Genomic DNA, 23,206 nt, shown 5'->3' with positions numbered 1-23,206 from the left:
CTTTTTCTTCAGTGTGGAGTAGTAGTTAGGCAAATATCTCTTTACCACAGTATTATTAATATTTCATACATACTTCTTACTCTGAACTGCACATACTCATTGTTTTAACTGGGTCTCTTAATACACATCATATCACTAGTTACTCTTATTATCTACAAAATCTACCTTTTATTCCTAAACTAGTTTAGCAATGAATGGTTGTATCTGGTATGACTTAATGGAATCACCACAAAGTTCTAATAGTCCTGGCCCTGCCCCCTTCCCCTTTGTTGAAGCGCATAGTAACTGCTTACACTATGTCGTTTAATTACTTCATGTATATTATTGTTTCGTTCCAATTAAATTGACAGTAAAGATCTGTATCATATAATTTTATTCTGTGTGGCTGCTTATCCCTGGTGACTTGGAAGAGGAAGCCTCTCATTATTTTCTCCCTATAAATCACTTTCTCTCTTCTTTTTTGTCTGCCCCTGGGCTTGAAGCTCTTTGAATATTAACAATAGACAAACCGAGAATGGCTTTGTCTCTTTTTCTTTCTTCTTTTTACAATTTTTGTATTTCCTTTATATTCCGCCCAATTTCCTCTGCTACTTTCCACTGTTTTTGTCTTTTGGGTGGTCCATTCTGCTCTAGCCTCCACACTCTTACAGCCAGATCTGAAGGGAGAAAATTCGGATTTTGCTTATTCCACCTGTCCTGGATTGGCTAACTTCAGTGCTTCTAGTTCCTTCTCCTTCACCTCCTTCCAGTGGCCATGCGTACTCTGACCTCACTGTGTCCAGTTTCTGTTCCCCTTGGTCTGCCTGTCAGAGTTGCTGCTGTGCACCCGTGGCTCCTTATTCTTTGACACTCTGCCCCCATATTTCCAGGATGCTGGCAGAGGCATAGTCTGCAACAAGGAATTCTAAAATGGAAATTTGTTTTGCCCGAGATCACACAGTTTAGCTAGCAGCCGCAGGTTCCCGCTGAATCTTCATTTCTTTTTCATTTTTTGAATCCTCACTTCTTGACTGTTACTTTCTCTCTACATGACACTTCATTCCAAAATCATAACAGCTTAAGTTGAGATGGAACTAAAAGGTTCCAACTAATTGTACTATATCCTAGGAATATTTTTCTTTTCTATTAAAAAAATTTTTTTTTAATGTTTTTATTTATTTTTGAGAGACAGAGTGTGAGCCAGGGAGGGGCAGAGAGAAAGAGACACAGAATCCGAAGCAGGCTCCAGGCTCCAGGCTCCAGGCTGTCAGCACAGAGCCCGACATGGGGCTTGAACCCACGAACTGTGAGATCATGACCTGAGCCGAAGTTGGACACTTAACTGACTGAGCCACCCAGGCGCCCCTCTTCATTTTCATTCTTGACTAGCTACACTGACCTGTTTAAAAATAGGCAGCCATGACACCTTTGATGCAGATAACTTGATGAGTGTATATAAATATATGTATGTGTTTGTGTGCATTCACATACATCCATATATATATTGATTTACATTACGTATGTGTTCTGTGTTGATGTTTTTCCACATAGAAAAAGTAAAATGCTTTTTTTTCTAGGCCCATATTTTGCTTGACTGTGGTGAAGACAATGTCTGCAAACCCAAGTTGGAAGTTTCTGTAGATAGGTACGTTTTACTCCAAACAATAAACAGTCTAACAAGAAATCTAAATGGAAGAACACATATTCCTTCCCTTCCAAATATAGAATATTCTGTTCTGTATTTTAATGTGAACTAGTTATATTGAAGGATAATTCATGAATTTCTTTAATAGTAAAACTATCAACATTAAACTCAAAAAAAATATGCACTGTTTTCACTACTTGCCTTAGTTGACAGATCTATTTCCATTCAGTATGAGTAGTGTTTCAAGATAACATTATATCCTCTTAAAGATATATTTCATTGTAGATATCCTGTTAACTAAAGGATTCTGATTAGTATTTTTAAAAATTATTATTAAATTTTTAAATGTTTTATCTTACTTTTGGGGACCTGGGTGGCTCAGCTGGTCAAGCATCTGATTTCGGCAGGTCATGATCTCATGGTTCATGTGTTTCAGCCCTGTGTCTGGCTCTGTTTAGAGCCTGTTTCAGATTTTGTATCTCCTTCTCTCTCTGCCCCTCCCCCAATTGCGCTCTGTGTATCTCTCTCAAAAATAAATAAACATTAAAAAAATGTTTTATTTTGTTTTTGAGAGAGAGAGAGCATGCAGGAGCAGGGAAGGGGCCGAGAGAGAGGAGGACAGAGGATCCAAGGCAAGCTCCGCACTGAGAGCAGTGAGCCAGATGCGGGGCTTAAACTCATGAACTGTGAGATCATGACCTGGGCCGAAGTCAGATGCTCAACCAACTGAGCCACCCAGATGCCTCTCTGATTAGTATTTTAAATGATATATACATTTTTTAAAGTTTAAAAAAATTTTTTTGATGTTTATTTTTGAGACATGGGGCTCAAACTCACTAGCTGTGAGGTCTTAACCTGAGCTGAATTTGGACACTTAACCGACAGCCACCCAGGTGCATCAATGATACATAAATTTTAAAGAATATTTTGAGAATCATGACTGTGATTAATTCCGCATTATTTATTTATGATGTTTATTTTGAGAGAGAGAGAGAGTATGTGTGTGAGCGAGCTTGGGAAGGGCAGAGAGAGAGGGAGAGAATCCCAAGCAGGCTTTGTGCTATCGGCTCAGCCCCAACACAGGGTTCAGTCTCATGTACCCTGAGATCATGACCTGAGTTGAAATCAAGACTTGAAGACTTAACTGATTGATGCAGGTGACCCTTATTCAGCTTTTAGGGAAAAAAAAAATCAGGGAATTAAAAAGTACCTCAAAGAGATACAAAATTACCTCAGTAATAGATATGACTGGTAGTGATAGTGACATTAATATTTTCTTTTACTGAGAGAAGCATTGGATTGGTACCCAATGTGTTATTTCCAGTTTTCTTTTTTTTTTTTTTAAATGTTTTATTTATTTCTAGGAGAGAGAGAGAGAGGGAGTAACAGACTCTGAAACAGCCTCCAGGCTCTGGGCTGGCAGTCAGCACAGAGCCCGATGTGGGGCTCGAACCCACGAACCGCGAGATCATGACCTAAGCGAAAGTCGGAAGCTTAACCGACTAAGCCACCCAGGCGCCCGAGCTGTGAAATAGTCTTAAAGTATCTTGAGACACTGTTGAACATGTCACTGCTGTCTTGTATTTCTCTTGTTTCTTGGAACAATCATATTCTCTCCATGCAGTCTTTTTTTTCATTGTCTGTATTTGTATCAACTTTTAGTGATCAAAAGAAGATCTATATTGGAGACGACAATCCTCTGACATTGATTGTTAAGGCTCAGAATCAAGGAGAAGGTGCCTATGAAGCTGAACTCATCGTTTCCATCCCACCTCAGGCTGATTTCATCGGGGTTGTCCGCAATAGTGAAGTAAGCAGACTGCCGCTTTAAAGATCGAAATGCACTCATAGGTCTCATTAACATTAATGAGTTACTCCCCTATTTAGTATAGTACAAGCTTAGCCATTCTACTTGAGGCTAAATTGCTAGGCAATAGAGTGCCTATCTTACATAATTCCTTTCAAGCCTAATACTTTGCATAATGCACTGATAGGACATTTTTAGAATTGCTAGCAAAATGCCTGAAACAAGGTCAGATAGATAAAGTGTCTAAGCCTGTTTGTCAAATAATTTATTAGGGGCAATAAGGTTATGTATCTAAATCCTCTGGGGATCCTTCAGAAACATCTTTACATTCACATGTGGCAATTGTACATAATTCTGGCTTCTCCCATACCCACCCCCCATTTCCTCAAATAGATGGATATATTTTTGAAACAAGAACTTAACTATTCAACTGTAGGATATCCTCTAGGAACATTACAGTCTGTAGCTTCTGCTTTTTTTTTTTTAGTCATTAATTTATAATATTTTCAATTCTTTTTTTTTTTTTTTTTTACCTTTTAAATCCAGCTCCTAGAAAACTTTAACTTAGATGTACCATTGCTATTAAACAGCNACCTATCAAAGGCTTTAGCAAGACTTTCCTGTGCATTTAAAACAGAAAACCAAACCCGCCAGGTAGTATGTGACCTTGGAAACCCAATGAAGGCTGGAACTCAAGTAAGATGTTTTAACTAAATGGATATTTCTTTCTTTTAAAGAAAATAGCAAAATTTTCTGTGGGTTTGTTCATAGTAATTTTTTAATAAGTATTTCAGAATAATATCTTTAAATTGGTTTTGATTTGGAATGTAATGATTAGCAGAGTTTTATTTGGTTTTGAGTAAGATAATAAAATAATGGATTGTGCTTCTACACTGTAGTCAGTAAGCCGTGTTTACAGTGCCTTCAATTTGCTAAATGGATGAGGATATGGGTTAACTAAGGACTAAAATTATAACTCTGGTATTTTAACCTAATGAATCTTTAAAACTACTCTGACAAATATTAAGACTATCATTATTACATGAGATAGAATTATCTCATGAATTTGGAAGCCTTTATCGTCAAACTAAATAGATTCAAAGAGGCCCTTAGTGTTGGGCAGGCTCCCCTTCAGGTGGTGGAGAAAGGAGCCCAGGAGCTTGAAAGGATGCTCTCAGTGGGTCACTTCCCAAATGCTCTAAAAAGTAAACAAAAATGTATTTTGTAGAATTCTTAGTATCAAAGGAAAATGGGAGTATATATCATGTTACTTTTTTCAATAGAATTTAATTTAATAGCACAGAGACTTTGGTAATTTGAAGATCTCAGATCATATGGGGCTATACATTCCACATTCATCCTTAAACAACAGCTAACAGGAGAGATGTTGTTTAAGGGTACAAATAGTAGTAAATAAGTCTTAGAGATCTAATGCACAGCATAGTGAATATAAACAATATTGTAAGGGCACCTGGGTGGCTCAGTTATTAAGTTCAACTTTGGCTTGGGTCATGATCTCGCAGGTTCTTGAGTTCGATCCCCGCATGGGGCTCTCTGCTGTCAGGGCAGAGCTTGCTTCCAATCCTCTATCTCCGTCTCTCTCTGTCCCTTCCCTACATGTGCACTTACTCTCTCTCCCTCTTTCTCAAAAATAAATAAACATTAAAAAACCTAGTATTATAATCATCAACCTTGCGAAGAGACTAGATCCTTATTCCAACTATAAAATAGGAATGGTAATTATAGGACGTGAATCAGATGCTAACATAGCTACAATGACAATTACGTTACAATTTATAAATGTATCAAATCAACATGTTGTATACCTTAAATTTACACAATGTTCTATGTCAAATACATTTCAATAAAAGTTCCATATTTCTTTAAGAATAGTTTCCATTAAAAGTCATTGTACTTTCTAAATATATGGTCTCTTAGGGAAGAGGCCTTGAACAAAGTAAGGCCTTAGTTAAGTTTTTCCACATGTATTTAATGATTTTTAACAAGTGAAATGCTTTTTATTTTTCTTTATTTTTCTATGATTATTTCTGTGTTTATTTTTCTGTGTTCTCATGCTCAAGCTTTCTCACTCACAGCTCATCCAGTGTGGATGATTTCAGGTTATTTCATGCGGCCAGCGTCAGGCTTTGTAAAGTGGAAGGTAGTTGGATGGAAGTCCCCCAGTATTGTTTTTATGTACGATAAATGATCCCCCAAGAAGTCTGCTTTCTCTTACCTTATTAGCTCAGTTGTTTTCTTTAAGTTAACAGTTTCCCCCTTGCAGGACTTAGGATAACGGTTGCAGTGGAGCTGTGAGAGAGGAGAAATTCTGAGTCTGGCTGGCCCTTCCTCTCATCCCCTAGGTAGCCAGGTTCTCCTGCTCTTTAAAACGCATTCACTTCTTCCTTCCTGCTCCATTACAATTTCAGTTGTTAACTTCCTGTCACCAAATCAGTGTGCTTTCATTGAATCAACAGATATTTACTTTGGCATTTTTTATAAAGTTAATATTAGGTATTATGAGGAGATAGAATTATGGTAATAATTGTTAAATAGGCCTCTTTATGGAATGGCCCATGTGTCTTAAATAAAAGATTCAATAGAAGATCAGATTTAATTATCTTTGTTAGAGTATTTTCAGTTTTATTGTAAGCTCAGAAAAAAAGCCTATTTTGGAGTAACTCTTTGATTTGAACATTGGAATTTAAATTTCACTGATGAGACATTGTTTTAATTAATTACTGTTCCTTCCTTCCCGTTCAGCTCCTAGCTGGGCTTCGTTTCAGTGTCCACCAGCAATCAGAGATGGATACTTCTGTGAAATTTGACTTACAAATCCAAAGGTATGAAAACAACTTGTTTTCAGTTTGTAATAACTATTGAGGAAATATTCTTTGTCATATATTATGTAATATATTCTAAATGTTATGAATAGAACAGACTAAAATTCTAATACTTGATTATACCATTTTTTAAATTAATATTTATGTCATAAGAATCATTTTGTTTTGAGCTTGTGAAACAGAATTAAAAGAAGTAAAATTTGATCATCTTCTTGGAATTAAATGCTAATGAAAATTATTTTCGTTAACTTTTTCCTTTCTTTGTTGCTTTTAATTTGTTCATTTTTAGTGTCACTGCATTTGCCTCTGTATGTCTTAGATGAAGATTGTGCTCAGTTCAGGCCTAAAAATATATTTTTTTTCTTTTTCAGCTCCAATCTCTTTGACAAAATAAGCCCAGTTGTATCTTACAAAGTGGACCTCGCTGTCTTAGCTGCTGTTGAGATCAGAGGGTCAGTATGATTACCAAGTTGAGTGTCACATTCTTGTGAGATTTAAACTGCTTTAAAATGCATTTACTTTGAAAAAGCATCTAGTAGGCCCGCTAACTTCTTTAGGGGAATAGCACACATACTTCATAATACTTTTACTAGGGCTGGTGCTTCTGTAGAAAGAGGAACCTAGGTGTATTATTCCAAAACTGCAAATATTTATTTGATTACCCTCTGGAAATAAACCAGACACGGCCACAGCAGGCACAAAATACATGTATTGAACTTCTATGCAAATTGACTTATCAATACATCTATTACATTAGATTCACTACAGAGAAGTTTGTGTGTAGGTGAATGTGTATGTTCACATATACATATGGCTTTTTCTTTCTTTTACATATATATTCTTTTAATTCTGATTTTATTCATTGGGATACAGGGTACTTTTGAAAATGAACTGGTCATATCATTTTGGTATTCATGGTAGGATTTCTTTGGTCATTGTTTAGAGTCTCAAGTCCCGATCATATCTTTCTTCCAATTCCAAACTGGGAGCATAAGGAGAACCCGGAGACTGAAGAAGATGTTGGGCCAGTTGTTCAGCACATCTATGAGGTTTGCAGTTGTTGGCTTTACCTGATACCTGGTGGAGAGCTTTTAAAGAGAACAGATAGGCTACTTGTAAAAAAAAAAAAAAACAAGTCTGTTTAGTGTTTATGTAAACTCTGCATGACTGAAGGATGTACCAGAGATTTGTTTGAATTTTTTCCCTATTCAGAAGTTCCTTTTTTTAAGACAAGTGGCTTCAAGTGATTAAAGAATGCACTTCATGCAAATTGTCAAAAACCAATTAGTTCTACTTGAATAACAGCAGTAGGTCATTGTTGTGTATTTGCATATGGACGTTTTGCAGTTATAACTTAAAACTGAAAGTGCCTATAGCAGATCATCAAAATTTTCTTCCTAAAGAAAGAAAGGAAGAAAATTTTCTTTTTCTTTTTATAAAATTTTTTAATGTTTATTTATTTTCGAGAGGGAGAGAGAGCACGCAAGCATGAGCCAGGGGAGTGGCAGAGAGAGAGGAAGACACAGAATCTAAAGCAGGTTCCAGGCTCTGAGCTGTCAGCACAGAGCCTGACATGGAGCTTGAACCCATGAACTGCAAGATCATGATCTGAGCTAAAATCGGACGCTTAACTGACTGTGCTACCCAGGCGCCCCAGGAAGAAAATTTTCTATGCCATCTTTCATCAAAAACGTTTTCATATGTTCCTCTTTTGTTTATATTTTCATCCTGATACATACTGCCCTACGCTAGAAATAAGTGTTGAATTTGATCTCCTTTGCCTCATAATGATCATGTTATAATGTCAGAATAACTAAAAACTCTGCTGTTGTTCAAATCCTATTGCTAATGATTCCTGAGGTTGGTGTAGGAGGAGGATTATGGAATAGATTTTTGCTCAAAGTAGTTACATTTTCTTTTTCCCATTAGCTGAGAAACAATGGTCCAAGTTCATTCAGCAAGGCAATGCTAAATCTTCAGTGGCCTTACAAATATAACAATAACACTCTGTTATACATCCTTCAATATGATATTGATGGACCTATGAACTGTACTTCAGATATGGAGATCAACCCTTTGAGAATTAAGGTAATGTGCTTAATAGCAACTCTGTATTTTGATGATACTTAATGCTTTTCTTTCTAAATCTATGAAAGAAATCCATGAAATAAAAAAAATTTTAATACAGAAACCCACTGTATAGAAATAATTTATTTCAGGATTAAATTGTTTATTTGTATAATGAGAAGTACTAATGAATCATCTATGCAGTGACCCAATCTGACTTGGGTTCTATTGCACTGTGGCTTATCCACGTATAGTATTGTGTCAGGGGTGTTTTGTTGTTGAAATTTTTGTTTTTGGAGAAAGATCTAACATTTTACTTAACCTGGCTCTTTTGACTCCCATGACTTAGAAAAATTTCATTTTGTGGAATTCTATACTTTTGGGTATAGCCCTTACCATCCTAGCAAACATATTTGGAGAAGAAGCTATTTCCCAATTTGGACTAAGGGAAAGTTAAGAAACAGAACAAAAAAATATATACTCTTGATTGACACTCATCACAGATGTGTACTATGACATTTCAGGCTGTTTCCATGTGTTTTATCAGTTTTCCCTCTAGCTATGCAAGGGAGAAAATCACAGCTAGGTGGAGATAACTCTCTCCCACATATTAGGGAATCTCTGATCTTTGTTCTTTGTGCTTACTTTCTACTGTATATTAAGTGGTGACATTGTCATACCACATTTTCAGTCATCATGTTTTAATCATATGTAACAGTTTATGCCAAAATGTCAGTGCAGAGTGTTTTCCAGTGTTATGTATCACCAGTGTCTCTGTAACCCTAGATCTCAAATTCGCAGACTGAAAAGAATGACACAGTTGCTGGGCAAGGTGACCGGAACCATCTCATCACAAAGCGGGATCTCACCCTCAGTGAAGGAGATGTTCACACTTTGGTAAGTGCCATTTCAACAGCAAGCACTTTAAACATTTAAAAATATGTGATTATAGAACTGATGCCAAAGAACATTTCAAAAATAACAACAGCTGTGCTTGTAAGCACTACATGTATTTTTATACTATTCACTCCTCTTACTTTCCTTGTTCCTAGTCAAATTAACACCAGAGTTTCTTCAAATGATCTATCCTTGTAGATTGCTAATAAAAATATTTTATGTTCCAGCTTACTTTTCTGACTTATTCGTTTAACTGACTTCCTTCTTGACCTCATCCTAATCTTGGAGGTTTTTGTGCAATATTGGAAGAAGAACCCAGGAGGCATCAACAAAAATATATTACAAGCATAATTAGCACTATAATTAACTTCTGTTGAGTCAGCCAGTGTAATGACTATAAGGTTATAAAATGCTAATCATTTAAGTTTTTGAAGTTAAACAGTTCTGCACACCATCCACTAGCGGAGAGCCTGGTATAGTGTTTATGTTCATTAGCAAATACCAGTTACTTTTACATCAGCAACAAATTCCATAGTTCTTAGTTCTCATCCACCTCAACTGCTCGGTGACTTTTGGCACAGTTCATCACTTCCTCCTCTGTAGAATAGTCCTCATTCTTTTCTAGGACTCTACTCTTCTTGGTTCTTCACCTTCATCAACTGGCTACTTCCTAATCTCCATTTCCAGACCTTTACCTCAGTAGAGTATTCCAGGGCTTCTCTCAGATTTCTTGTCTGCTCTGCATGCATTCATTCATTAGATCTGTGCTAATATTATAAACAGCAGCCACATTTCAAGTGTTCAGTAGCCATATGTTGCTACTCTCCTTTGGGAAGTAGAAATACGTCCTTTCTATCATCATAGGAAGTTCTAATCAGGTAGTGCTATACTAGAGATGTTATTCACTCTCATGGCTGTAAATATTCTCTCTATGTGGATCACTTTGATTTACATTTCGAAGCTGATCCTGTGCATTGAACTCCAGGCTCCGTTATCCAAATGTCTACTGGAACTCCTCTTAAATATTTAATAAGAATCTTAAACTTAGTTCTAAGAATGTTTTCCCACCTCTGCTCTTTCTGTAGTGTTCCACATTTTAGTAAATACCAATTCCATTCAGTTCTTTGTCCCAAACTTAGACATTGTGCTCTCTTTTCCTCAAACCTCACCTCCTGGGTATCAGCAAATTCTTTCAATATCTATTTTCTTTTTTTTTTTTTTAATGTTTTATTTATTTCTAGGAGAGAGAGAGAGAGAGAGAGAGACAGTGTGAGCAGAGGAGGGTCAGAGAGAGAGGGAGTCACAGACCGAAACAGGCTCCAGGCTCTGAGCTGGCAGTCAGCACAGAGCCTGACGCGGGGCTTGAACCCACGAACCACGAGATCATGACCTAAGCGAAAGTCAGACGCTTAACCGACTAAGCCACCCAGGCGCCCCTCAATATCTATTTTCAAAAGACTCTAAATCTGGTCCCTTCTCAGCAGCTTTACCCTGCTACAACCTCACCCAGGCCACCTTCGTCTCTTACTTGGACTGTTGCCAAACTTCTAGTGGACTCCATAGTTCTGCCTTTTCCCCCACTATAGTTTATTTGACACACAGGAGCCATAGTGATCCTTTTAAATAGAGATCAGGTCATGTTACTCCAGTGCCTTCCCATCTAAGTCAGAGAGGAAGCCCGAGCATGCAAAGCCTTTAGACCCAACAAGATGTAGGCCCTTCTGCCTTGCTGTTTGCATTTCCTCTCCTTATTCTCTTCCTCCTATTTTTGCTACCCTACTTTTTTTGAATAGACATCCCCAAGCAATTTCTACATCCAGGCTTTGAAAATTGTTCTCCCATCTGCCTGGAATGCTCTTTGTCCAGGTATCCCCGTGGTTTATCTCCCCATCTCCTTCTATGTCTTTAAATGCACATTATGACAGGACTTCCCTGATCAACCCATGTGAAATAGAAATTACTTTTAACCCACACCCCACTTTTGATCCTGTGCTCGATCCTCCTACAGAACTACATTAAAAAACTTTAAGATAGGGGCACCTGGGTGGCTTAGTCGGTTAAGCGTCCGACTTTCACTTAGGTCATGATCTTGCGGTTCGTGGGTTTGAGCCCCGCATCAGGCTCTGTGACGACTGCCAGCTCAGAGCCTGGAGCCTATTTCAGAGTCTGTATCTCCCTCTCTCTCTGACCCTCCCCTGCTCACGCTGTCTCTCTCTCTCTCTCTCTCCTAGAAATAAATAAAAAATAAAAAACTGTCATTTAAAAAAAAAACTTTAAGATAAAACTTACATAAAAGTCACCATTATAACTATTTTAAAGTATGCAACGAACTGATATTTAGTATATGTACAACATTGTGCAACCACCACCTTTATCTGATTCCAAAACATTTTCATCACTTTTCAGAAACAAATATTGTACCCATCACATAGTCACTACATATTCTTCCCTGCTACCACTCTCTGGCAACCACTAATCTGCTTTCTGTCTCTAATGATTTGTCTGTTCTGAACAACTATAAAATATGTGGCCTTTGGTGTCTGTCGTCTTTGACTCAGCATAATGTTTTTAAGGTTTGCATTGTTACAGCATGCAGTAGTACTTCAGTTATTTTTTATGCCTGAATAATATTCCCTTTATGGGTATATGGTATTTTGTGTGTCCATTCATTAGTTGATGAACGTTTAGATTATTTCTACCTTTCAATTATTTTGAATAGTGCCACTGTGAGCATTCTTGTACACATTTTTGTGTGAACATAGATTTTTAGTTCTCTTGGGAATAAATCTGGAGGTGCAATTACAGGGTCATATGGGAACTCTCTTTAACTTTGAGAAACTACCAAACTTTTCCAAAGTGGTTGTGCCATTTTACATTCCTAGCCAGCAATGTATGACTGTTTCAACTTCTCCATGTTTGCCATCACTTACTATTGCCTTATATATTTTTTTAAATTTTGATGTATGGTTTTCCTTGTCAGTGTGAAGTGTATCTCATTGTGGTTTTATTTATATTTCCCTAATGACGAATGATGTCGAGCATCTTTTCTGTGTATATCTTCTTTTGAGAAATGTCTGTTCAAAATCCTTTGCCCATTTTTAAATTGGGTTGTTTCCCTTGGTTGTTAGGTCATAAAGAGTTCTTTATATATTCAGCTCCCTTTTTGGAGCTGTTATTGCACATATTTTCTCGTTCTGTTAGTTGTCTTTTCACTTTCTGATAGTATCCCTGTGATGTGAAAAGTTTTCAAATTTGAAGTTCAGATCTGTCAAGTCTTTCTTCTTTTATTGCCTGTACCTTTGCTGTCATACATAGTTAAGAAACCATTGCCAAACCTGAGATCCTGAAAATTTTTACCTAAGTTTTTTGGTTTTCTAAATTTTGTACTCTCATCTCTTATACTGATCTATACACATATTCTTACTCTGGCACCAAATGTTTAGATTAGCTCTTCAGTAAGTTTTAAAATTGGGAAGTGTGAGATCTCCATCATTTTCTTCTTTTTCAAGATTGTTTTAGATCTGTGGGGCCCTTTGTAATTCCATATGAATTTTAAGATCAGTTTTTTTTTAAATGTTTATTTTTGAGACACACACACACACACACACACACACACACACACACACACACAGTGCGAGTGGGGGAGCGGCAGAGAGAGAGAAAGAGAGACACAGAATTGGAAGCAGGCTCCAGGCTCTGAGCTGTCAGCACAGAGCCCAACATGGGGCTTGAACCCACAAACTATGAGATCATGACCTGAACCAAAGTCAGACGCTTAACCAACTAAGCCACCCAGGCACCCCAAGATCAGTTTGATCCTTTCTATAGAGAAGGTAGTTGGAATTTTAATAGCAATTTTATTAATTTGTATCAGTTTAGGAGTATAGCCATTTTAATAATATTAAGTCTTTCAGTTCTTGGACATGAAATATTTTTCCATTTATTTAGGTGTTTAATTTCTTTCAAAAATGTTTTGTACTTGTAAATGTATAAGTGGTTGCACTTTCCTGGTTAAATTACTTTTGTGTATTTTATTCTTTTCGGGTGGTCTTTTGTATATTTTTAATTTTTTTTAGCATTTATTTATTTTAGAGAGAGAGAAAGAGACAGAGCATGAGCAGGGGAGAGGCTGAGGGAGAGGGAGACAGAATCTGAAGCAGGCTCCAGGCTCTGAGCTGTCAGCACAGAGCCTGACATGGGTCTCAAACTCATGAATTATGAGATCATGACCTGAGCCAAAGTTGGATGCTTAACTGACTGAGCCACCCAGGTGCCCTGGGGTCATCTTTTAAATAGAATTGTTTTCATTGCATTTTCAGATTTTTCAATTCTGGTATATAGAAATGCAACTTAATTATTTGTCAAACTTGTATTCTGTTCCTTTTCTGTACTTATGTAATTATTTTATTGTTGATTCTTTAGTGTTTTCTGTATATAAGATCCTGTCATTTGTAAATAGAGGTAGCTTTACTTCTTTTTTTTCCAATTTGGATGCCTTTTATTTGATTGTTTTCTTAATTATACTGGTGAGAACATTCTGAACAACTTTCATAGAAGTGTCATGAGTGGACATTGTTGTCTTGTTTCTCATCTTAGGGGGAAAGCATCCGTTCTTTCCCAATTAAGTACGATGTTATTTATAGGCTTTTCACAGATGCCCTTCCTCAGGCCAGAGAAGCTATTCCTTGTCACAGGCTGCAAGCCCGCTTGCTGGGTAGCATTGCTGTGACTATGTATGTGACAAGTCTAATGCAATTTGACCAGCACATAGAAGGTGGTGAATATATGCTATCTTTGACTGCCTGCCTTCAGGTTACTGATAAAAACACTGAATGTAGCAGAGACGTGGAATAGCTGCTCCAGATTCACTGTTTCTTTTTCTTTTCTACAGGTGTATTGTTAATCTGATTTTTATGTCTTACTAAATTGATCATGCTCTGGGTTTACCTAAAAAATGTTGAATACTAGCTATGAAAATATATCTTTAAATATATTGGATCTTATCCTTTTATACTGAATCACATTAAAACCAACCCCTGTATTTATTTGTTGTGTTTGTTTTATTATTTATTTATTTATTTTTGAGAAGGAAGGAGAGAGAGAGAGAGAGAACAAGCAGGGGAGGGGCAGAGAGAGAGGGAGAATCCCAAGCAGGCTCCGTTCCATCAGCACAACCTGATGCAGGGCTCAGATTCGCAGACCATGAGATCATGAAATCAAGACTTGGACGCTTTACTGACTAAGCCACCCAGGTGCCCCAAAAACCAACCCCTTTTAGCAAAAGCATTCATAGACTCCACTATTAGTCTATGCATTTTAAACATTACTCTTATAAAGCAAAAGAATCTGGATCATCTCTTTAGCTTTCACATAAAACAACTAACATGTCTAATTTTTATATGTTGAAGAAATGATAGACTTTTTTTTATAAGTAAAGAATTTGTTTCGGCAGGGTTGTGGAATTGCTGAGTGCTTGAAGATTGTCTGCCAGGTTGGACGACTAGACAGAGGAAAGAGTGCAATCCTGTATGTAAAGTCCTTGCTGTGGACTGAGACCTTTATGAATGTAAGTGGACACATGTAGTATTCGGCCAGCCTATGCATTTTCTCAAAGACATGAAAAAGGCCTCCCATCTAGGAAATCATTTCATTGTTATTTCCATACAGAAAGAAAACCAGAATCATTCCTACTCTCTGAAGTCATCTGCTTCTTTTAATGTCATTGAGTTTCCTTATAAGAACCTTCCAATTGAAGATATCTTCAACTCCACATTAGTAAGTTATTGATTTGGGGAAATGGAATAATTGTACCAGTTCAATGTCATAGGTACTTTTTTATTTTCCTTTAAATATTGGCACCTAACTGTTTTGGTAATTTAAAAGTTATTTGATAGGCCTACCTCCTAGTTTAATATTATTTTACTTCCTTACCCCAGAATATTAAAGGTCAACCTTTTACTTTAGCATATTGTCCTGTGTAAGAGATTCTTAGCGTATACAAATTTCACAGGTAGAAATTTGAGGAATTTTTCCCCACAAAGCTAGAACATCAGAAATTAACTACAACAGGTGAAAGCTAACATTTATAAAGATCTTTAAGGATTAAAAATGGGACCAATATATCAAAGGTGGATTTGATTATTTCAAAATCACTTCAGGGGTACCCTGAAGTTCACCCATTATGGGAATTTGATGTGTATATGTACATACTGTCAATACCAAATATATAATCAGTCACAAATTATCAGATACAACAGAAGAAAATAGATGAATACTATTAAAACAAAATAAAGTAGGCACTTAGACATTTGTTGAATGATTCAGTGAATTATTTTTAAAACTCAAAACCTTTTTGCCCCCAACAGGTTACCACTAATGTCACGTGGGGCATTCAGCCTGCACCCATGCCCGTGCCTGTGTGGGTGATCATTTTAGCAGTGTTAGCAGGATTGCTGTTGCTGGCTGTTTTGGTATTTGTAATGTACAGGGTAAGTAATGGACTTAGGAAGAGCAGGAGGGAGGAGAAGCAGAAGAAAAGGGCAAGGGAGAAGGGGCAGAAGGAAGAATAGAAGAGGAACTTTAATGATACATAATGAGCAGCATATATTTGAAAGAAGAAAAGTATGAAGTGCCGTTTAAATTTTCTCAGTAATGTTAGTTTTTCCTCAACTGACAGATGGGCTTTTTTAAACGTGTCCGGCCACCTCAAGAAGAGCAAGAAAGGGAACAGCTTCAACCTCATGAAAACGGTGAAGGAAACTCAGAAACTTAACTGTGATTTTTAAGTTATGCTACATCCTGACCCATGAGAATTACCACCTTCGTCATAGGTTTTGGTTTCCTTCACGAGAAATAAAATTCCAAGACTGTACTACTAATGGTGCCTGTTGGTATTAACCACAAAACAAGAGCAATATTTGTCAACCTTTTTCTAATAAGTAAGTTCAGACATACGTTTAATATACATCCACTGACTTGTGTTTTTAGGTATTTAAATAAAATTTCAAGCGTTAGTTCTTCTACTATGTACATAAGGCAGGTAGTGCCTGAGTTACTACTTTATATAAAACAGTACCTCCTACAATTACTGTTTCTGATTTTGTATGTTGGATTTTGTTTGTTGTTGTTTTGTTGTTTTAAAGCAATTTGTATGTGGACCTTCGGGTCCACATCTTTTGTACAGGAACTTAATGTTAATATACATTACACTACAGTTGAGTTTTTAAGCTTCTAACTTTATAACTGCATGAACTTGGACTTTAAAATATTAAACCTACATGATAGAACTTTAATAAAAAAGAAAGCAGATCCATCAAAATTCTTTCCCGTAATAGCAAATGTATAGTATTTTAATATGACAATTGAGTACGTGCTATTACATTTTTATTTTTGTTTTAATCCACAGTCCATTTCAGGACATTTTAATTTGTTGAAGCTTAGGTTCTATTTCAAATTCTTTATGGCAGTCGATACTAAAAATTTTATACTCAAAAATGCCTCTTTTGTGTAATAGTTGAATTGTCACTAATCATCGGAAGCTCAAAGCCATATGCATTTGGGAATCCTTTCCAAAGTATGCGTACCCCATTCTATGTGCTGGCTATTTACAATACAACAACAAAAGAAAGCATTTAAGTTATAAGGTTGTGTTTGTAGTTCTCTGGTAGAGTTGCTTATTAATGGTACGCTCTTAGAGCAAGAATTTTTAGTTGGGATTAATTTATTTTCTTCCTACATATGTATTTTTCCTTATATTTCCAAAACTGTTACTAAGAATGGGTTAAGATTAATGAGGGATCTTTATAGTTTGCAGGAACCTGTACCTAAACTCCCAACCCCGTGAGAAATGCTTGGAATTGGAATTCTTTAAGTAGTTTACGGGTTTGCTTTCAGCAACAGCGTGATGTTACTCCTGTGGTTATTACCTTATATAAGCAAGGTATCACGGGTAAAACCAGTCTCCGCTATCAAAATGACTTATAAAAGTTACTTTTATAAGCAATTCAAGTTATTGGGAGCCTTTTAAAACCTTTTGTAGTTTTATTAGCATAAATTACTTTTCTAGGATTTTTTATGTAAAAGCTGCACAGGTGGCATGTTGTAGTTTTATATGCCTCTAGGGTGGTGATTTCTTCTAGAGGAATGTGTGATTTATTCACAGTTCCTCAAGGTCTGGGAATGACTCTTAATTTTACCTATTTCGTGGAATTATATTATCGTGTGCTTTAGAAATTTAAAGTTTAATAGGTTTTTAACTGCTGTCATCATTAGGCAATGATAAATATTTCCCTTGAATAATTGAATATTTTTTGATGCTTTAAAAATAATTGGTTTATCTTGCCATATCTTGTGTTCAATTCCCTACACAAGTGGCTAAGCTAGAATCTTTTAATAAAACAGAGGTATGTGAGTTAAAACATGACAAGACCCTGTATTTAGCTTTACTGATTTTCAAAATTAGTAGGTTTTGTAGTATAGATTTTATTAGTAGCTTAAAAGATCATAGTCATATGCAGTAAATATTTTTATTACCAGTAGGTCTAAAGTTTTTTAAGAAAAAAAATTTTTTTATTCTAGCGCCTGCCAAGAGACAGTCACTAAATTGGTCTGTGACAACTTTCACTTTACCTGTTTTCCCACCTTATAGTAGTTATCCCTGAAAGTATATGTTGGATAGAAATTCACTTTAAAAATACGTCACTGTTTACTTTTGCACACTCTGTCCCTTTTATGTCTCAAGGTATGATCTTGTATGGGAACTTGAAGGTGCTGTCATTGGAAGCATGGTATTTTAAATTCCCTTTATGAAATGTAGTTCTAAGCAATAGTGTTTTCTTTGAAAAAATGAAAATGTGTCCCTCTACAAAAATATGGTAGAAGTATAATTTGGAAGCCTACTCTCTGAGGAAAATGTTTGGGAAAATGTTGGGATTCTTTTTGCCCTAAAGCAGCATGTGAATGTATTTGGTTAAAATGTCAAACAATAAATCTGTTTTAATTTGCAAGCATTTTAAATACTAAGTTTGTAATTTCCATCTTAAGAATAAATTTTTTATAATCTGGTTTTTAGAAACATGAGTGTGGTAGAGAATATTTAAAGCATTTCATATTGGTAAGAAATACTGATACTGTTGTTCATTTCCTATTTAGGCATTTATTTTAGAATTGATACTTTGACAAACATTTGTGTAGGGGACATTCTTTCCTTTTTTCCCTTTATCTTGTGATGACTTACTACTATTGTAATAATTCTGATATAGTTCTTAATAATTCTGAAGTGTAAAACAATTAAAACAGTGCCACAATTTTACCTGTGTTATGAAACTACTACTTCATAGCAAATTCTCTTCAATACTTCATATAAAGAGAAAATTAAAGTATTAGTAAAAGAGACTCTACTTATACTGGCTTCCTTAAGAGGACTGTGGAAGATTTTTCGTGGTTACTGATGACCCCAAGAGAGATGTAAGAGGGAAAAGTACAGTATATAATTGATTAGCTGCTTTTTATAAGGCAAGCAGTCTGTAAGTTGATAGATATTTCTGTGTTGCAGAATGTAACACCAAGTTTGGAGAAGATTAAGTCATTCTTGGAATACATGTGAATGACCATTGTGGATCTTAAATTTAACTTTGTAAGTGTCCTTGGATAGTTTGTATATGGGGTAGTTTGGTAAATTAAAAAATGTAAAATTCAATTGGCAAATGAAATAACTTAGTGCTCCATGTTTTGGAGACTGTCCCTTTTAACTTGTTGGTAGGCTGGTTTGAACATATGAACCTACTGACGTGTAGCATGCATATATGCTTGTATTTCATTGCAATTTCTGATATGTAATGAACTTCTTGGGAGTGGTACCAAATCCTGGATTTTTGAATTATTGTTCTCAAGTGCAATATAACAATGTAACCAAACCTAGATAATTTCAGAGTCATTGTTAATTTAGTAAACCTAAATAGACACTTATTAATATTTTGATTAGTAGGAAGGAGTGATTCTGCTATGGATATACAAATGAAGTTATTTACCCCTAAAAGGTACATTCTGCATTTTATTTCAGGCTGGGCACGAACTGTTCCCTACTAGTTTTGAATTCTTTGCAATATATTAAAGTAACTTGGAAGCTATGTATATCAAATTAACTTCCTATCTAATAACATAGAATGTAATTTTTTTTGTTTAGGTTTTCTTATGATCACCCACATTGGGTGAGACATAAAATGAGTGTCTTCTAAAATTTGTCATTTGCTGACTTGATTTGAGTTAGTGAAAACTGGTACAATGTTCTGCTTAATTTCCAATGTGTAACTCGTGTCTGTTCAATAAACTTGAGCGTACAGTGCCACTTTTGTGTATGGACTTTATATTTTCCTTCGGCATTTTGTTTTTTAATCACATGAGCCAGTAATAATACACTAAAAAGATGACCTCAAAGAGGTACCTCTCTAAAAGTCTGAATTCCTTTAGAGTGCTATTTATTTGAAGAAAAATAACAGAAAAAGAGCAAAAGGAACCAAATGTTAAAAGACACCTATTACAAATCACAGAATCATAGACATTGGACATTTTTTAAAAGGGGTTTTGAATTCCAGTAATGGCAGGGTAGCTTCTATCAGATAATGGTAAATGATGAGAAAAAGGAGGAAGGAAAAAAAAACTTTTTGAAAATACCGAAGTTACCAAATACAGGCAGAATGTGGAGGAGATTTGACTCTTAAAGTGGGGAACCACCTTTTTCCTGGAGGTTACTTTCTGTTGTGTGGATAGAATGCCAGCAGAAAAGGCCCTCTCATTTCCTGGAATTATGGTATTGCCATCATGGCTACAAGTTGAGAGAGAAAATCCAGGAAAAGAAGGAGCCACACCTCAAATCCTTTTTCGACACCGACTCTGACCCTCCTCTAGTGAAACTCCAAGGAGCCCAAAAGGAAAACAACAAATGGAATGTTGGAAGAGCTGTGCAGTTATTTTAGCTCTGTCTGCTGGAGGAGAAACCAGATTGGAGTTCAAGTCTGCCCAGTGACAGGAGCTTTGAAACACCCATTCTTTCCATTGAGAACTTAGAGGATCTATGCCTTAGGAATAAACACTACATCTCAAGATTGATTAATTGGTCCTTGGATGAAGAGCAAAGCCGGTGGCTCACCCTAAACAAAGCATAAAGTCAAACTTCCACAAATTTGAGGTAACTCAGTTGTAAGTTATTTGCTCATATAGGCAGTTACTTTGAGAGGAAGATAACCCAACATATAAAGGCTGCAATGCCTTATCTGCAATGGCACGTGTGTGTGTGTGTAAATGGGAAGAAAGGAAAATGTACCCATGGTTTGAAGGAAAAAAATGGGTCAATAGAGGCCCACAAACAATTTAGCAGACATGACTAAATAATGATGATAAACGTGTTAAAGACTCTAGAAAACCTGAAAATTATGGGCATTTCAAGAAAGATTTGGAAATCAACGAAAGAGATTCAAATGGAACTCGTAGGACTAAAAAATGCAATATCTGAAATCAGAAACTAATTGGAGGGGGATTAAAAGTGGACAAAAGAGAAGACTCCTTGAATTTGGATATCAGTAGAATTAATCTAAGCCGAAGCATTGTAGGTGGAGGGGAGGGGTGGGGTGGGAGGAGGGATTACAAAATAAATAGCCTCACTGACCCATGGGTCAATCTAGGCATAAAAGAAAAGGAGTCAGGAGAGAAAATGGGGTAGACTGACTTGAAACCAAATAGTTGCCAAATTTGATGAAATATAGCAACCTACACTCTAGTCTGGAAGTTCAATGAACCCCTAAATAGGACAATTATGAAAGACACAATCTATGTGCATCATGGTCAAACAGCTAGAAAATCACAAGTTAGAATGGGTCTACCTCACCCTATCATACTGTAAATGATGCCCAGAGTTCATTTTGTGTCCAAATTCTTTATGGGCACAATTGGGGCTACAGTTTATATATTCAAACTCCTAGTCCCTGTGCTTCCTGCTGTGCAACAATGCCTAGATTACTAGTTAACCGTTGATAAATATAATATTAACCAGTGAATAGGCTGGGATGCCTGCATATTAGTTGGTGTAACACCGATAGTTTTTCAAGTAATATTTTTTATTCACTTCTTAAATTGTTCTGAATCGTCTGGAAAGTTATATGGTTAGATTTCCTTTTGCACCCTGGTCCACTTCCCTTGTCAGCCCTATTTCCTGAAAAGTAATAAATACATAAATTAATGTTGTTTTAATAAAAGCATTTAGGGGCACCTGGGTGGCTCAGTTGGTTAAGCGTCCAACTTTGGCTCAGGTCATGATCTCACGGTTCGTGGCTTCGAGCCCCTCATGGGCCTCTGCTGACAGCTAGCTCAGAGCCTGAAGCCTGATTCGGATTCTGTATCTCCCTCTCTCTCTGACCCTCCCCTGCTCATGCTGTGTGTGTGTGTGTGTGTGTGTGTGTCCCTCTCTCAGAAATAAAAACATTAAAAAAAATTTTTTTAAATAAAAAAAGGAGCATTTAGATTTTGGACTTGAACTTTACCCAGGAATTTACCTTCATGATATTACAAAAAAAATTGTTTCAGAGTAATCTCAAAGTTGTGTTCCAGTTCTCAGAAATTAGAGTGTCAAAATGGAATCCCTAGGGATTAATTTTTAGCCAATTTTGTATTCAGAATATCAGTTACTAAAAAGTTATTCATAAGTACTAAATGATGTATATAATTATTAGTACTTAATTTGGAGAATTATGCTCTCCACCTGAGTAAGAGAAATTATTCTTGATCTTGTGTAGGATGCGTGTTAAATTTCCCATGAGAGATAAGAAAGCTGATGGTTTGTAAATTTTCTCATCTTTGAACAGTGCTGTTCAAGTTGTTTTTGCGATTAAAAGTGACATACGCACCCTTCAAAATTCAGAGATTATTACCACCTAATTGGAAGACAAGTGAATGATTTTGAACTTCTCAGTGTACGTTAGGGAATAAAAGGGAAGACTTTATTAAAGAATAAGCAAATATCCTTTGTAGTAATACCAATTTTGATTCTGACTTTTTTTTTTTTTTTTTTTTTTTACTTTACTACTGAATCAAAGCCAAGCATTTCACCACTAAGTGGTGCTAAGTTACTAGCACAGACTGAACCTCAAGGGTCTTTTCTGAATCATCCCACCGGTACTCAGTGATCCCTAGTAACAGACCAGACATAGCAGTAACTAATTTCACCTTATTCCCATTGGACAGCCCCAGCTTCTCAAGAGAACCCTAAAGTAGCTACAATATAGCGGTGGTTCAATAGCAGACCTGTGAATCTGGTTTGCACACCATAACAGAGATGATCTCTTCTTCTCACCTCTAATTTTCCAGATTCAGTTCTTCACTCCACCCTCTTTGTATCCTCTCCTAGGTCTATGCAATCTTGGTCACTGAGTGAGTTTCATTACTTTATCATGCCCTAGACAATAAATTAGCTTTAATTTTTTAAGTGTTTTTTATTTACTTCTGAGAGAGAAAGAGAGAGAGAGACAGTGTGAGCAGGGGAGGGTCAGAGAGGGAGGGAGGTACAGAATCTGAAACAGGCTCCAGGCTCTGAGCTAGCTGTCAGCACAGAGCCTGACGTAGGGCTCGAACCCACAAACCACAAGATCATGACCTGAGCCAAAGTTGGACGTTTAACTGACTGAGCCACCCAGGCACCCCGACAATAAATTAGCTTTAAATTACTGTAAAGTCCTTTTTCCATGAAGGATACTATATACACAGAATCCAGGGATAGGTCATGGACATCTTTTGCAGGTGGTGGGAAGGAATGCTGCATTATGTCTATAGGCGTCCACTTCTGGCTCTCACAGATTTACTTCAGTCTCACATGCAAAATACATTCAACTCATCCCAAAGTCACCCAAAGCCAGAGCGGTACAGCAGCAACTCAGAGTCCCAAATTTCTCCTTAATCTCATTAGCCTGAATATCCAGAATC

At 36.5% G+C, this 23,206-nt stretch overlaps 1 protein-coding gene across 1 annotated transcript in view; it reads left to right on the top strand.

The window, feature by feature from the left end:
• Nucleotides 1-19,583, top strand: part of ITGAV (integrin subunit alpha V) — a 93,762-nt gene extending 74,179 nt beyond the window's left edge. Inside the window, 12 exon segments of the mRNA XM_077780265.1 lie at nt 1,557-1,624; nt 3,287-3,434; nt 4,035-4,127; nt 6,195-6,274; nt 6,646-6,726; nt 7,218-7,323; nt 8,204-8,362; nt 9,128-9,238; nt 14,691-14,804; nt 14,906-15,013; nt 15,604-15,726; nt 15,915-19,583. Of these exon segments, the coding sequence (XP_077636391.1) occupies nt 1,557-1,624; nt 3,287-3,434; nt 4,035-4,127; nt 6,195-6,274; nt 6,646-6,726; nt 7,218-7,323; nt 8,204-8,362; nt 9,128-9,238; nt 14,691-14,804; nt 14,906-15,013; nt 15,604-15,726; nt 15,915-16,010 (1,287 nt within the window). The 3' untranslated portion in view covers nt 16,011-19,583.
• The last annotated feature ends 3,623 nt before the right edge of the window (nt 19,584-23,206 follow it).

Source organism: Crocuta crocuta, unplaced genomic scaffold (genome assembly GCF_008692635.1).
Source record: "Crocuta crocuta isolate KB4526 unplaced genomic scaffold, BGI_CrCroc_1.0 scaffold38, whole genome shotgun sequence".
Classification (NCBI taxonomy): domain Eukaryota; kingdom Metazoa; phylum Chordata; class Mammalia; order Carnivora; family Hyaenidae; genus Crocuta; species Crocuta crocuta.
The sequence above is the reverse complement of the archived record's forward strand: the minus strand, read 5'-3'. Positions and strand labels throughout refer to the sequence as shown.